We start from the raw sequence: 16,343 nt of genomic DNA, 5'->3' as shown, positions 1-16,343 counted from the left end.
CTGTTTGTCCTCAAAGTGAGAGATTTTAGAGTTTGACCTCATATTGAAATAGGAGCCGTTTGCTCTGACCAGAGCTTTCCGCAGCAGTGAGGTTACAAAAGTCTGTCTGTCCTGTCCTTTTATACTAGCCAGGATGTAAGCAATTGATGGTACAATACGCTCCCACACTCAAGCACGTCCTCGAGCTGAAGGAAAGCAGTGTTTAACAAAGCTGATTATTTTCTTATGATAGCTAATTGTTATTTTAGACTTACGTCATCTCTAGCTGTTGTACTGCAAATAGATTTAAATACCATCTGAGGGTTCAACCCTCATAAATGAGAGTTATCCTTCACAGATGGCTATATGCTTGAATATTTGCCTGCATATGCTGATTGTTAAGGAATCGACTTAATTACTTTTACGGTTCCTGATCAGTATTGAAAAACGGTGGTTGTTTTGTTTTGTTTTTTCTATACAGCGTACAACTGCAGTCATGTGCAGTGTTTTAGCACCTTCATCCGGGTGCTTCAGGTATGCATGAGGAAGGGGGAGGTAGCGTGAGGATTCGGAGATCCCTTTTATTGTAGCATCTGAAATGAAGGCTCGGCTCAAAAACTGCCGTATTGCTAAGAGACAGGAGCCTAAAATTAGGCACGTGAAGCATTATGAGACTACATGAATGCCTGATTTATACATTTACCATACAATTATTGTACCTAGATATGCAACCTCTTGCTATTTTTATACAATTAGGAAAGGTGCTGAAATGATTCCCATTCATACAGCTGACTTGAAATTTGAAACAGTGAGACAGAAATCCTCATCTCGGATTGTCTAGAAGACAACAAAGTAGCTGAAAAAAAAAAACTGGTAGTGGAAGATGTACACCTGCTTGTTGATCTTAAGTGTTAACATATTTAATTATAGATTCTCGTCACCGTGGAACATGTTGCAGCTGTTTTGATTCTGGCCGAATGGTCTTTCCTGCATCCCTCTCGTGGTTTTGGTGATACCGGGCCAGTCTGCAACGTTCTAGGGGCGCTGGTTGGAGAACATGGGATCTGGTAGTTCTGTGAATGCCAACTACAAGTACTCCCTGCAGAAGTCTGAAAATGGTGAGTGATTTTTTGAAAAGTAATCTTTTCCTGCCTGCCCCTGCACATGCTGTTGGGAGATTGCAGTGGATGTGTTTCTTTTCTGAGTTACCTGTTTCTTTAGATAGTATTGAGGGAAGGTGATATCTTTCAGCATTCTGCAACAAGGAGTCTCAGCTGTCAGGCGGAAGACTAACAGGCTTGAGAAAATAACCGCTATTTAAACCAGGATTAGATTAAAATCGATCAAAACCTGACCAGAAAGGAAGCTGCAAAAAGCAGTTCTGTTAGAACTAACATCCGATGGATTAATCAATTGCTGGCTAATGCGCGTCCTGCCATGTGCTGACAGCGAGATAGATGGTATCACCCCGCTGCTTCTGGTGGACTCTGTTTTTAAAGTCTGTGTTAGTGGCGCAGGGCTGATAAAGCAGAAACATTAGCAAAGCCAAAATAAATTCGGTTCTAAAGAAGGTAAGACGGCGTGGCTAAGAAAAGCTGAAAAACAAAAAAGTGTGCTTTTTTTTCTAAATACCTCGGCGCAATGCTCTTGATCTCTGCTAATAATCTAGACTTTTTTATGGCTCCCAAAGCTGTAATGATTTATTTTTATGAAACCCTCTGTATGACAGTATCAGTTTTCTGGGTGTGTGCTTAGGTCTGCTATGGAGCAAAGGGAGCTTATGAGTGAGACTTTACACATAAGGAAGTGTAAAAAAGTAAACAGACGACTGTAAACAGAAATGAAAAACAGCGATTGCGTTTAGAAATGAAGAAAGCAGGGATACTGTTGCGACTCAGCCTTTTTTGTTTGTAAATTGTTGAAAAACTCCACCTTTTTTAACAGTAGGTTAGGCTTGTCTATTGCCTAGAACGCCAGAGAACCGTGGACTTTCACGAAGAGTTCAGGACTATTTTATGATAACAGCTTGTCTATAACAAACCAAGTGTAACATAAAACTAGTTTCTTGTTTGAAACTCTGCATTAGATGTGATATCTCATCAACAGTTTCCCATGACAGTAAAACCTCTTGGAATTTCTTGCATCTGGTTCTCAAAATCCTTCAGATCTGCGGATGTGGAGCTGCTTAGGACTTTCCACCCAAGTATAACGTGCCAGGCGGTGTCCTGTCCCTGTTGTACAAGGCCCAGAGGCTGTTCCCTATGGAAAGTGTAGCCAGTGTTAAATCGGCCCCACACTTGAGTGAAGAAGGGGATGGGGAACCCGAGAGAGGATGCTGACTCCCTCCTGTAACCTGATTCGTGAACTACACTGCTAGCACGAACAGGCATCTTTTGGTTTGAGTGCTGCCACTTTGGTGTGCGTTCAGTACCTTGTACCACGATGTAAGATTCGGTTTACTGCTTGGATCCTCAGAAAATGTGGATAAATCTCTTTCTTTATCTTTTTTATTATTTTTTCCTAAACTAGTACAAACTCTGCCAGATGAAACTCACACGGGTAAGCTGGTAAATTAGAATAGCCGGCTTTTTCAGTTGCAGAGTCAGTCTCTGTAAAAGTAAAGTAAAAAACCCAGTGCTTTGCCCAACTGGAGCTTAAAATGCTGTGGATGGTGGTATATACGCTCGCTGTGCGCTTGATAACGAGCTTTTCATGGATTTTATTTTTCATGTTTCAAAGGACCTAGTTTTCACTGGTATATGTGGAGTCATAACTGTGAATTTCTGCTTGGGATTCAGCTGAAATACATCTGACTCCTACCGCAGTAACTGGGCGTTTGTCTGCTCTTAGGGGAATACAGAAATTGTTTATTTTAGAGAATGATTGTGACTGTGATTCTGGTTACGTGCCAGGCAAATTACTGTACAGGGAGTAAGGCAGCTGTTTTTGGGTCTGTTACAAAGGAGGCTTGAAGAGGTAGCATCGCGAGCACCAAAATGCAGAAAAAAAAGTTAGCCTCTTATTTTTTTGTAGCCCAGCAGATCAGTAAGCATTATCTCAACAAGATATAAGGCCGAGGCAAACAATACATTAGTTATTTTTGAATTAAGGCCAGCCAAGTCTTACCTTCTTGCCCATGACTTCACCGTGACTCTGTTCCCCAGCTGCACAACAGTGATCGCTCTTCCCTTTTTGTGTTCTGCTGCTCCTAGTGCTGTAACAGTAACGTAATTTAGAAGGATTATTATTTTCGATAACTAAGCCATCAGGATATCTTCTTTAGGTAAAGGTCAATGTTTCCTGCTCAAGTACATGGAGGGTGGTTTATGTTCTACAATTAATGCAAGCTAATTGAATTAATGTCACCTCTTTGTCTCTTGCCAGCGCTCAGCAGCCTTTGGGGTACGCGTGGGGAATTTCCTTCTTTTTAATAAAGTTTTTCTACCCCACACCCCACATTGCTCTCCCTGTTTTGGTCAACGTGGAAGTGCTCTCACAAACCAGATGCCAAGGGAATACAAGCTTCTGCAGCGGGCCTAACTCTAACTCTGCCATCTCCATTTGATTTTGGGGCCAGCCAGTAGATAGAGCCGTTGTCCCTCCCTCAGCTAAAGGTGACACAGAGAAGCGTCGCTAGAAAATGTTTTAAACGTAGGGCTCTAGGGTAGGGCTCCATAAACGAACAGGAAGGGACAAAAGAGAGATGCCAAGTAGCAGAGTTGGCTGGCAAAGTGCTGTAAAGTAACTCGGCGGTCCGAACGGGGTCCAGAGCAGCTAAGGAGGATGGAAGAGTTTCTAAAGGTAGTACATTAAGTTCCCTGGCAGAACACGAAAAAAGAAATGGGAAACCGCACCAATGTACTTCATTTTAAATACGCATACAGCCAATCTGAAATAATCTTTTAATGAAGAACACTGGAATTGGGGATATGCGGAGGAATGGTTATGTTTTAAAGACCAGGGTAAACAACCATCACTTGGAGGGAAGATTCCAGTGCTGGCTGTGCATTGAACTGTACCAGGCACCTGGAAATTCCCGGCACTTCGTTGTTTCTGTGCCATTAAGTGTCCAAAGATCTGTCTCTGTCTTTTCACTGTGGTATTAATTTTGTCATTATTTTTATTCCAAGGTAATGGTACATTAACATTTATGCTAGAATAGATAGCTTCTGAAGTTTGTCCAGAACTGTAAAAGCTGAAGTATTTATTTGGCTAAGACGAAGGTAGACAAACACCGTATTTTTAAGGCTCTGGAAGGGGACTCAATGTCTTGCTTTCCCCCAGCTCCTTGTGTGGCTTCAGTCAAATCCCTAGTTTCCTGAAGTCCGAGTACCTAGGCTGTAAGACAGACATGAAAATCATCAAGGTAGACAGAAAGGGAGGAAATTGCCTATTACTACTGAAGAATGTGTTTGGATCTTTAGGCCCTAATAAGTTGTTGTTAACACTGGTGCTGAGGAGCCAGTAGCGATGGTTTAGAATTGCTTCAGAGGTCTCTGGTCAGGCAGGGTCGGATCAACCTCTTGCAATATGGTGAAAAGAAGTGAGTGTGTTTTATCCTTAATATTTAGGTATCAGAACACCTTTCCTGAAAACTTCCTCCTAAAAAAGAAAGGTCCCTCTTCAATTTTCAGGGTTGGGTAACGAGCGGTGTCAAGGTATCTGCAGCTCAGCAGGCTGGTTCTCTTTTCGTCCTCTAGCTTTCAAGGCAGCCGTTTTGATCCAACAGTGGTATCGGCGCTATGTTGCTCGGCTGGAAATGCGCCGACGTTGCACCTGGAGAATTTTTCAATCCATTGAGTATGCCTGCGAGCAGGATCAGATCAAGGTAAGGGGCCAAAGAAAAGAGTATGTAGGAAAACACATAGAAGGGTGGTTTTTGTGCCGCAGACTCACCCCTTTCCGGCTACTGGCTGGTAACCCTGTAAGTGCTTCAATGGGCTAAGAACTGGGTTTCCTGCCCCCTTTTTAGCCTATTCATTTCCTGCCTGCTTACGTCTGAACACAATAGGTAAGCCTAGTTGGTTTGTTAGACTTAAAATTTGATGAATATTCTCTTATATAGTTGCCTTGCTGTCAGGCAGGGAGAGGGAGGGCTTACAGGTGTACTTCTGTCTGTATGGCTGAAGGTAAAGCTGCTTTTTTGACTTTATCATGAGATATTTAAAACTAGAATTGGTACGGTACGATTTGTTGTACATGCCAGACAACATGAGAAGGGCACAGACACTACTTCCAGAAAGATCACCTTAAGTTGCCGCTCTGCAGAATTTCATTGCAGGGTGAATGATGATGGGCTCTCCCTCTTGTTGCAGCTTCACAACTTCTTCAGTTACCTCATGGACCACTTCACGCCCAGCAGCAGTAAAGAGAGTAAGTTTCTATGTGCCGTTTGTAGATGTGGCACCAGCAGCTCAGAAGGCTGCACCCTGTATTGATTCACTGCCCGGTGCTGGCCCTTCAGGATGCCAAAGCGGGGGCCAAGAGAGTCTAAAGAGCGATGGCATCAGGAATTTGGATAGGGAGTGAATTGTCTGGAGACTGTCAGAGCTGTGCGAGGGATGTGGGGCAATTCCTGCTCCTTAGGAGCTGGAAGGGGGGAATAAAAAGTCAGTATGTTTGCTAAGAGCAGTATTAGAAATCTGCCTTTTTTTTCAGTGATCCCTGGTAACCAGGGCTTTGCAGAGTCCGTTTCTGAAGCAAGAAAATCCATCTTTAGGGAACTGTGCTCTAGGGTGTCTACTTTATTTATATTTAGTCTCTCACTTATAAGTGGGGCATGGTGGGGATGGAGAAATGCTGTAGGAACCAATAGAGTATCTTCCTGAATCTGTAGAGGGCATTATATTTTATTTCTCAGTGCTGCGAACTTGCTAATGAGCTTAGCTCTGAAATCTGATGGTAGTAAGTCAAAATTAACTATTTTGCTGATCATAACCTGCTGAAGTCCTCGCTCCTTCCTTTCAAACTGCTATGCTTTTTCTCACCCCTCCCCCCCATATTTTACAGTAAAGCTCTGTTGGGGAAGATTTTTTTTGTGTCTATATAAAACAGGACAATAATGTCCTGTTCCTTGAGTTGGGCTCTGAGATGTTACAGCAATAAAAAGTAATGCGTATTTATACAAATTTGGTGCAACACTGAGAATGTAGGTACAAGCTTAGAAAAGAACAGTGGGGCGTAGGAGACAGTCCCTTATTATCCAGTTTGCTTTTGCATGTCATTGAAAATAAGATTTCAATTAGCCATGGCAACCAATGTCCACCTGGCTCTCCCAGAGTTCTGCAGACACCAGCGTAGCTGCCAGCGCTAGCTGACACATAGCGCATGGAAACTTGTCCCCGACGCCTTTTCCCCACTGCAAATCCTGTAGCGGTGTCAAACTAGGGAGCCTAGTCTCTGCCGCTGCCATTGCTTGTGAGCTCTAGCCTAACCAAACAGCTTTGCTTTAGCAAATTACTATAATAGTGTATTGAGCCAACTTAACTTTTTCTTATCTCTTTCTCTTTTAAAAAAACCCGACCAATCTGCCATCCAGGGGATTTTATCAGTCGCATGTTCATAAGTGGGGAAAGCTTCAAAGAGGCAGAGCTGGAAAAATACTGTGACTATGAATCTATGGAGGTGCCAGACACGTACACTGGACCCCGTCTCTCTTTCCCACTCCTTCCTGACCATGCGACCGCCTTGCTGGAAGCTTTCAAACAGAAACAAGTAAGGATCCGAAAAGGAACCACGCTTTCCCATTCTCTGCGCAGCGATGCAGGATAGATAATTTAGTTTTAGCTCTCCTAACAAGCTGAGCTGATTGGAGTACAACGAACTGGCAGGCTATTAAGCAAAGGGGGATGGAAATAATATGGTATTTCCCCCTGCCATAGGAACGCTTTTGCAGTTTTGACAAAATGGAAAAATTTTCGTAGGTGTGTACCAATATTAACCTGAATTTCATTTTAAAAGGGAAAAAACCAACAACAGTCTGTGTTAAAACATTCTGTCATTTTTGGTTGCAATTCCTCAATTTATAAAAACGTATAGGATGGCCGAGATGGAAACAGCTGATTAAGATTATGTTTTGTCCCATGCAACTTTGCTCCATATTTAAAATGTGATTTTTTTGATGAGGCAAACCAGTGCCAATTCAGCAGCGCTAACGAGACAAGTCCTGGTAGGTACAATGGCGGGGCTCTGCTGCCATCCCTCAGTCGAGGTGCTGAACTGCAAAATCGGCCAAAATATCCCTTCTTCTAACAAAATGACTTTTAAAACAAAGATCTCTAGTGTCTTGACTAAAATTAAATGCCTACTCCCTGGCTTTGAGCGAGCGTATTTCTGCAGGACATACAGCGGCCCGCGGCCTAGTTTAATGTGGAGAAGGCTAAGAAAGATCTAGAGGAGCAGCTTCTTACCTGTGATACCAAGGCTAAGAAAGATCTAGAGGAGCAGCTTCTTACCTGTGATACCGGGCTGGAATTTCTGCTGCTCTAGGAGGTGGTGTTTGCCTTGTCTTGTTTTTAAGCCCATAGGTCGGCACTGACTGTCGTCACACTTTCTACCATCCAGGCTATGGTGGCCTTGGGGCCTTTGCAGACAGAACTGCGCTGCTGTTCAGAAGTCACTGATTTCCTGCTTTTAATACCTTCGCTTTCTCCTAGTAGCAGCTCCACGCTCGCTATGTCTTAAACCTTCTTCACGAGACCAGGAAGCACCTCAAGCAGTTGCCAAACATCAGTCATGTCTCCACCTGCTATAGTGAGGAGGTCACTGTGTGCGGTATGTCTGGGTGGGAGGGCACTGCACAGTCTCTGGGGCATAACGCTCACGTGGAAGGGTTGGGAAAGCTATAAAATGGTAGCGTAAGCATGATGCCCTCCTCTGTACTGAGCGTGGAGCATAAATTCAGTCCGTAAGCAAAACGTCTGTTGCACTGAGAGGCAACTGGGGCCATCTAAAATATCCCAGTTTACCCTATGATGCTGTATTTGAGCTGCTGGGAAGACTAGGCTGAAGACTGGAGGGAGCATGGCCCTATTTCTGCTTGGTGCGGAACGGGATAGGGGTGTTGGAGGAAGGTGGTTTTCTCGGTCTGTAGTCTGCATTTGGCTTCCACGAGAGATTTTGGGATACATCATTAACAAACCCTGCCCCTAGATGGTAGCGTTCAGCTTCTGTAGCCTGCTGTAGCAGTGGTGCTGTCGCGGTGATTATAAAAACGCAAGGAGAGGAGGAGGTATGAACAGATGTACGTTTGTTTAAGGGAAGAGGAAGGGTGATAATGATAGCCTGTGGCTCTTAAAATTGTTACGCATTATAGCAAAGGTTTAACGAATTCTTTAACTGGATTCAAATCAGTCTTTGTTTTGTCACCCCAAACTTGGAGCCATTTAGCTAAATCGCAGAAACTGCACCTGCTCGAGGACTGGCCTCAAAACTCAGTCATTTTCTGTCCTGTTCCGTGGCCTGGGATTATTTAAACAACCAAATCCTGGAGCTGTTTTGGCTGTTTTCATTAGCAGCAGTGTATGAATTCAGATCCAGAATACTAACATGTCTTTGAGTCCTATCAAGTAAACTTGAAAGAGACGAAGCTTTTCACTGTTATTTTCCTACCCTAAAACTGATGTTTAAACTTTGAGATATTCCTGAAAAATATATACTTAGCACAGACTTTTGCAGGCACTCAGCTTCTGGAAAACAAATCTCTCTCTCCAATAACATATTAAAGGAGAATTTAGTTTGATTATTATTTTGTACGCAAAGCTTTCTCCCATGTAATGTGTAAACTCCATTTCTTGTGCCATGTTGTGTCATCATAACTGAACAAAGCTTCTAAATCAGAGCCTTCATAAGCTGGTGTAGGTTTTTTGCTGTCCTTCTGAGGCTTCAATTCAAGCCTTTACATCGTGTCCTTTTCCTTCGGGCACATTGACTCAGCGTAAGGAAACTTGTACCCTGAACTTCCCAAAATATTTCAGTGCTTATTAATTCATAGAGATACTTCATAGGAAGTGATTTATTGGTGTCTGTTTAAGTTAAAGGTAAATATACTGTGACTTGTCTTTTTGTGCCTGTTAGGAGACTTGCACGGCCAGCTGGATGACTTGTTCCTCATATTTTATAAGGTAGGCACTGTATTTGGAGAGGGAGGCTGGCCAGGCATTGTGAGAGGTATCGCGTGGGTCATGCTGAGAAGTGTTTGCAAAATTGGACCCTTCACATGCAATTCTCTAGGTCAATTTGATTTTTTTTTTTAAATGGCTTCACAAAGCAGCAGCTTGCTCCTTTGCTGACTTTGAAATCTGATATACATGGACACTTCGGAAGTGCCACTGGGCGTTTTTCTAAGTGCTGTACCATTGGCAACTCTTCCTGACTGCCAGCTTTCACTTCTCGGTGCATTCCTCCCACTAGGAGCCTATAGAATAAAAATAAGAGTCAGGATCTACTCTACCAGGTAACCTGGGACAGGAGTGAATGTGCAGTTGGGGCGGGGAGATATACGGAGCTCAAGGGGAGGCCTCTCTTGTAACACCCATGTGTTCCTTGCTTTTACAGAATGGCCTTCCTTCCCCTTCCAAGTCCTACGTCTTCAACGGGGACTTTGTAGACAGAGGCAAACAGTCCCTCGAGATCCTCATCATCCTCTTTACCTTCCTCTTGATCTATCCAAAGGAGGTTCATCTCAACCGCGGGAACCATGAGGACCACATGGTCAACTTACGGTACGGGTTCTGTGCGGGGATGATAGTGATGTCAAGGGGGTCGCTGTGAAATCCCACTGAACTTCCTTTCTCCTGTCCCTTTAGCTACGGTTTCACCAAGGAAGTAATGCAAAAATACAAGGTAGGCATGTTTGTGTCTCCTTTACCACGTGAGACGTGGACTTTGAAGGCTTGAAGCTTCATCTTTTCCTTTCTGACCTGTCCTCCTAGGTGCATGGGAAGAAAATCTTGAAGATGATTCAGAATGTTTTCTGCTGGCTCCCCCTGGCCACCCTGATTGATCAGAAAGTCCTCGTTATACATGGGGGCATCTCTGACACCACTGACCTGGACATGCTTGAGAAAATTCAAAGGAACAAAGTAGGTTTTATTTCCTAGATATTGCAAGAGACAAGAGTGTTGCTGATTTGCGGTGAGGAGCTTATTTCTACACGTCAACTTGGCTGTTGACAAGACAAATCAAACGGATGGCATTCCTAGACAAACTGTGTTTAAGTACAGGCTTGGCGTGGATTGCTTGGGTTTAATAGTGTGTGTGTGCAGGAGGTGTGAAGGGAAGAAGCTTTCTTGGCTTCTGGAGGATGTACGGATCGTAGCCAGGGAACTGGCGGGTAATGGCATGGGTAAATAGATGTGCTAGTGCCGACTGTAAAAACACAGTGATGATGAGACTTTGTCCCACAATTCCTTAGCCTGTTTTTCCCCCCTAGATTTCCAGAAGGATTTTGATAAGTCATTTAACTTGTCTCTGCTTCATTTTCGAGTTGAGAAATACTACTTCCCTTCTCCAAATGTACTGACAAGCACTTGCATTACTCATTACTCCTTCCCTTATTCTGCTGCCTGGTTCCCATTGCAGATGAAATCCATGTACTCTACCTTTTGCGTAACGTCTAGCAGCATAAAGTCAATGAAGAAGAGATAGATCTGTAGTCAGGATGGACGTGGGGCCCCAGCTGTAAACCAAGAATGGCACATCCGAGAGGACAGCACTAGTAATCTCACATGATTAATCGGTGTTTGATGGCACCAAAGGGAATTCGGGCTCGGAGGTTTGGGTCACTTGACAGTCTGCCAGCGGAAGATATTAGAACTGGAGATGCAGGTTTCCAAGTAGGGTGACCATCTCTCTTTTCTTTTTTACCTCTTTCAGTTTATATCTGTATTAAGAGGGAAAAAAAGAAAGGAGTCGAATAGAAATGTGGAAATACAGGAAATAAATGGGGAGAGCAAAGTAGAAGCTGACCCAGCAGGGAACGAGGCAGCCCTCAGTTTATGTCCACAGCCCCGGCCGACCGAGGCTCCCAGCATGGCCAACAAACTGGAGTTCTCCAGGTGGGTCCGGCAGACGGTGCAGGAGCAAATCGAGTGGTGCCGACGGCTGGTGGACATCAGTGAGTCGGAGGAGGAGGAGCTCACCTATTCCAGCGTAGTCTCCTTGACGGATTTGGATGGGCCGTGCTGGACTCGCCAGGAGGAGTGGAAGCAGGTGAGTAGTCTAAGCGGGGCTCTGAGCTCGGTGGGCTGTGGGTGTCTCTCGCAGGTTTGTTCTCTGTTATGAGGAATCTCAGCATAAAGTCTGTGAGTCAGTGCACAGACCTCTCTGCAGAGAGGTTTTTGCTGCTTCGCACGGTGGAGTTAAGGAGTGAGTTGTGATCTTGGGTGGTAAGAGCAGACTGCATTTGTAGTTTTAGCTGGGGAGCACTGCGAGTAGACTGCTAGGCAGGTCAGAGCCTGGGAACTTGGTTTCCCGTTTGTGTTAGACCAGACTGTCTTTAAGTCCCTTCTGTGTGCTCTGAAACCATCGTCACTTACTTCACATGGCATATGACATCCCGGCACTGCACACCTTATCAGCATAAAGCCGTATATTGAGGTCAGGGTTAAAGAGATTAAACTTTAATCCAAATAGTGGTTACTGAGTCGGTACTTACATTACTGGAGGCTGCAGAATGTCCTGGCTAGAGAGCAAAAGAGTTTAATACTAAGCCTGCTCGTGGCCTCGGGGTCTGCTGGGTATTCTTGCCCTGGGACCTGCGTTTTGGGATGGAGGAAGACAGGCAAGGCTCTTGGAAATCTTAGAGGCAGCAAAAGGGAAGCTTGTAACGGGCCTGATTTATGGACACCCTCAGGCACTTCGGATGCACCCCTAGCTCCAGTCCAACAATATCACCACCTCTGTGGTGGACCAGTGAAGCGACAGTCCTGCGAAGCAGTGTGGTGGTTCAGCTGGGATGCTGGAAACATTTGCTCCCCTGCCATATGGTAATGGCAGCAGCCCAGGGAGGGATTCAGAGATAGAGCTGTATTTGCTTAGTAAACTTTGACGGGTGGTATCTGCTGGGTACACTTTATTCAGTGAACTCTTCCAATCGTTTCAGATTTTAGACGTTCTCTGGAGTGACCCCATGCCTCAAGAGGGCTGCAGAGTAAATACGGTGCGAGGTGGTGGCTGCTACTTTGGGCCTGACGTGACAGGGAAGATCCTTGAGAAGTACAACTTGCAGTTCCTCATCCGCTCCCACGAGTGCAAGCAAGAGGGCTACGAGTTCTGCCACAACCGGAAGGTCGGTGAGGGGGATTGCATGAAGGATCCTCGGGTTTCCGTCCTGCCAGGGTGGGGGTTCTGCAGGGGCTTGTCTCAGCTCTGTATTTCTTCCATTGGGGCTCTGTTATGTACACGCAAAATTGTTGGACAGCCTTAGTGGGAGTAACTCAAGTGTGTTCCCAGCTGAGGTCTTAGGTCAGGACAGTCTAGAGCCACGTGCTCTGTCGGGGGCATCTGTTGTGTTGGCAGTATGTCCTTGCGGGTGGTAGCTGAGAAAAGAACTGAGCCTGTTTGTGCCGTTACCCCCACTTAATGCAGCTGTTTCTGAAGGTGGCATACAAAAGTGTGTTACTAAGCCGCTGCAGCAAACTTTTGCTCCCAGGAGATTCAGGATCACTTCAGTGACTTGAACAGGGGCACTTTTGACTCTGCTCACTGCAGTGGAGAGTGGAAGCTTGTCAGGAGTACGGTGAAATCGCAGAAGCCCAGTGTGTGGCCAGGTCCACATATGACCAGTGCTGCCCTCGAGGAATTCACAAATGTAAGGTTTCCAGGCCAGCTGCCACCTTGCTCTTCCTTTTCCACCTAAAACATAGCGCTTTCACAGTCTGTTGACTCCAGATGGGATCGGTTGTGTTGTTTTCACTGATGCATGTATATGTATGTACCGACTGTAAAAGCCTCTCTTTTCTGGAGGTTAGGTGCTGACCATATTTTCAGCCTCAAACTACTATGAGATTGGCAGCAACAGAGGAGCCTACGTGAAGCTGGGACCGGACCTTGTCCCCCATTTTGTTCAGTACCAAGCGAACAAGACAGCCCATAATCTCACAATGACCCAAAGGCAAGGCTTTCCAGTTGCTCTGTATTCACCAAGTCAAAATTCTAAAAGGGAAAACTTTGTGAGTTTCAAGAGTTTGTCTCCAGAGCTGAACTTTCACAGCTTGATTTACTAAATAATAGCGCTAGAAGAAGATTCAAACTTTGTGCAGAAATTACTGAGGGAGGCTCAAGGGTTGAGGAGGGAGTGTTACGAGATCAGGAGAGGACTCTTTTTTTTTTTTTTCTGCGGGGTGGGGTGGGGTTGTTTTTTTGGGGTTTTTTGGGTTTTTTTTTTGTTTTTTTTTAACAGACTGCTGATTTTCAAGCTTCTCTTTTTAATGTCAAGTTTTAACTTTTGACCCTTGCTGAGGTTCTCTTCTGCTTTATTACTTCACAAATTGATGCCGCATTCAATGCATCAGCTGCGGGGAACTGCGTTCCAGGCATGCAGGGCCTTGTCACGAGCACTGAGATGCAGCTGTAGCTGCGCAGAGTAGTTGTGCGAGGGTCTGGGCAATCCATAGACAGGTCAGAGGACTGGGAAGGTGCAGCTTCTCTTGCGCTTTGTGGCAAGTCCTTAATGTGCTTCTCTCTTTTCTGCATCCTCCAGAATCAGCAGAGTAGAGGAGTCAGCCTTTCGAGCCTTGCGGGAAAAGCTCTTTGCTCACACCTCAGCCCTCATCAGCGCGTTCAAGGCCTACGATAAGGACAATACAGGTAAATCTGAGACGGGGGACACTCCGGTTAATTCCCTGGTAGGACAGGATTGAAGCAGCTAAGTTGAGTGTGTCGCTGGTTGGGAGGCTCCGCACTGATAGTTGTCGGTGACTGTCACAGGGAAGGCTGCATCAGGCCTTGCCACAGCGTCGGTCTCATTTGCTGTGTTCAGTGTCTCTGTTGGGAAATCTGTTAATGCCTCAGAGTGGCATTGTAACGAGGTGGTGTCGGAGAAGCGAGAGATCATTAGCCTGATGTGTAGCAATTTAGGCTTGGTCCTAGGAGAACCCATTAGAACAGAAGTATCGATCAAGCGTTGGAAAAGATGACCTGGGACATGTCTGTCACGTGTCACTTGGGAAGGGCTGGGGGGTCTCTAGAGCCCCTTCATTCCTGGCGTCTCAGGGATGGGAACCTCCATGGGAATCACTGGGAAGAGGAAAGCGAGGGCTGTCCACGGTGGTAGCTTTGCCTTCACGTGCTTTCAGCTGCCCGTCTCCCAGAGGTCTCCATGACTCTCCCTTTTCTTTACAGGAAGGATCACGCTGAGCAACTGGGCAACGGCAGTGGAGTCAGTCTTGCACCTAGGATTGCCCTGGCGAATGCTGAGGCCGCAGCTGGTGCGCAGTACGGCAGACGGCATGCTGGAGTACAAGTCCTGGCTGGATGACTTGGCCATGGAGCAGAGGAGCCAAGAGGTAAGGACTCGCCACCTTCCACCAAAGCATGACGCAAAGCAGCTCACGAGATCCCCAGCATGTGGAACCGAGTATGGTACGGAAGGAGAGTGGATGGTTCCGGTTCCTGTACAATCCAAAATAATTCTCTGAGTCGCAGTCTATTAATGACACCCAGCAAAACCAACTCTGCAACTGTTAAAAAACGTAGCCCAAGTCACTGTCTTCTCTGTTAGCGCGGAAAAGCTGTTTGGAAGGGCTAGGTTGCTGATGTGCTATAATGCAGAGCTGCATAGAGGGCCCAGTCATCACAAACCTGTTTCTTAAGTCACACACGATGCCAAGTGCATTGCTGGCAAACTCTTGAGAGCAGTAAACACTTTTATTTATGGGAAGGTCTGTAGTAACTGCTCAGAGGAAGCAGAGAGCTGTCAGAAGGGTAGAAGGAATGTGACCACGTTGTCTTTCAGCACATCCAGTCAAGCTTGCTGGAAGTGATTTATCGAAACAGATCCAACTTGGAGACGATATTCAGGATCATAGACAGAGATCATTCAGGTAAGCAAGCGTGAAGAGGGGTGTTGGTCACTGCATAGTGTTCATTCTACTTTTGTGCTCCCTTTAGTATGTATGAAGGCATTTTTATTTAACGGTTTATAGTTTGGGTCTGTCTCCTCCCTCAATTGGGGTTATTGCCTCAGGAGCTTCTGAAATGTCATTGCAAGTTTCCACAAACGTGATGTATTTTGATGGATTGTGTGCAGTCCACGTAGAGAATTAATAACTATTTGTTCAGCGGGAGGAGTTCAGCAGAACAAAAATTGTGATGAGAGCAATGACAGTAACGCAGTGTACTAGGATCTTGAGCTTTACCTGCTTTCAAGCAGTCATTGCCACAAAATTACTTGTGAAAGAGAAAATACAACAGTCTTTGCCTTCTTTTACTCTCCCAAATTGTATTATGGCTCTTTACTGCTTTAGGTTTTATTTTAGCTAGTGTTCTGCACGCTAGGAAATTTAGTTGCAGCACGTGAAATTAAGATTACAAGCGAGTGACTTCCTTCCTTTAGGGTATGCAGGCAGCAGGGGTGGGATGAGAGATCAAACATGAGCAAGGGTCCCTCCTTGCATGCTGAGCTGGGACTGACTGGCAGTAGGGCCCACGGTGAAACTCGTGCTGAGGTGGCTGTGCCTTCCTTCTCCACAGGTCTCATCTCATTTGAGGAATTCCACCAAACCTGGAAGTTGTTCAGCTCCCACATGAACATTGAACTCACAGATGATGGCATCAATGACTTAGTTCGCAGCATTGATTTCAACAAGGATGGAAACATCGACTTCAACGAGTTCCTAGAAGCCTTCCGCCTTGTCAAACAGTCACAGTAGCGAGAAGCTGGCGAGGGTTGCCATGTCCAATGCCTTGACTGTCTGCGAAGCTGGGGGCGGGGGGGACTGCTTCCTACCTAACCGCAGAGCGTGCCTGTAGATGCGAAGCAGGGAAAGGGAAGGCAGGTACCTGTAGCACTGAACTGCGACTGCCGTAGCCAACAGCTGGGATCTACGTGGGGAAGGTAACGGATATAATAGTTCTGATCTTTTTTAAAAAGGAGCTGCGTTTGAAGTAGAAATGCCTGCTCAAAGGGAAGATGCAACTTAGTTTATCTTGTCATGAAATGTTAGAGGTCTATTCAAGTGTAGTAAAATGGGAAAAAAGGTATTTGTTTTAATATTGTAACCCGGTAGCAACTGTTTGAGCACAGCTTGCCTTCTAATAAACAGGTTTTTTCTAGATCACTGGGTCTGGGCTGTTTATACCTTCTCGAGTTTGTCAACTCTGTTAGCAGCAGTGCTGTTTCAGTGATAATACCTACATCCCCT

At 45.4% G+C, this 16,343-nt stretch overlaps 1 protein-coding gene across 1 annotated transcript; it reads left to right on the top strand.

The window, feature by feature from the left end:
- Window positions 1-1,036: 1,036 nt before the first annotated feature.
- Window positions 1,037-15,851, top strand: PPEF2 (protein phosphatase with EF-hand domain 2). The gene is made up of 16 exons (XM_074588699.1): window positions 1,037-1,097; window positions 4,680-4,807; window positions 5,295-5,352; window positions 6,518-6,693; window positions 7,638-7,752; window positions 9,055-9,101; window positions 9,535-9,701; window positions 9,786-9,822; window positions 9,912-10,061; window positions 10,855-11,190; window positions 12,083-12,268; window positions 12,951-13,093; window positions 13,682-13,788; window positions 14,323-14,486; window positions 14,936-15,023; window positions 15,673-15,851. The coding sequence occupies exons 1-16, from the start codon at window positions 1,037-1,039 to the stop codon at window positions 15,849-15,851; spliced, it is 2,142 nt and encodes a 713-aa protein (XP_074444800.1).
- The last annotated feature ends 492 nt before the right edge of the window (window positions 15,852-16,343 follow it).

This window comes from Larus michahellis, chromosome 5 (assembly GCF_964199755.1).
Source record: "Larus michahellis chromosome 5, bLarMic1.1, whole genome shotgun sequence".
Classification (NCBI taxonomy): Eukaryota; Metazoa; Chordata; class Aves; order Charadriiformes; family Laridae; genus Larus; species Larus michahellis.
The sequence above is the reverse complement of the archived record's forward strand: the minus strand, read 5'-3'. Positions and strand labels throughout refer to the sequence as shown.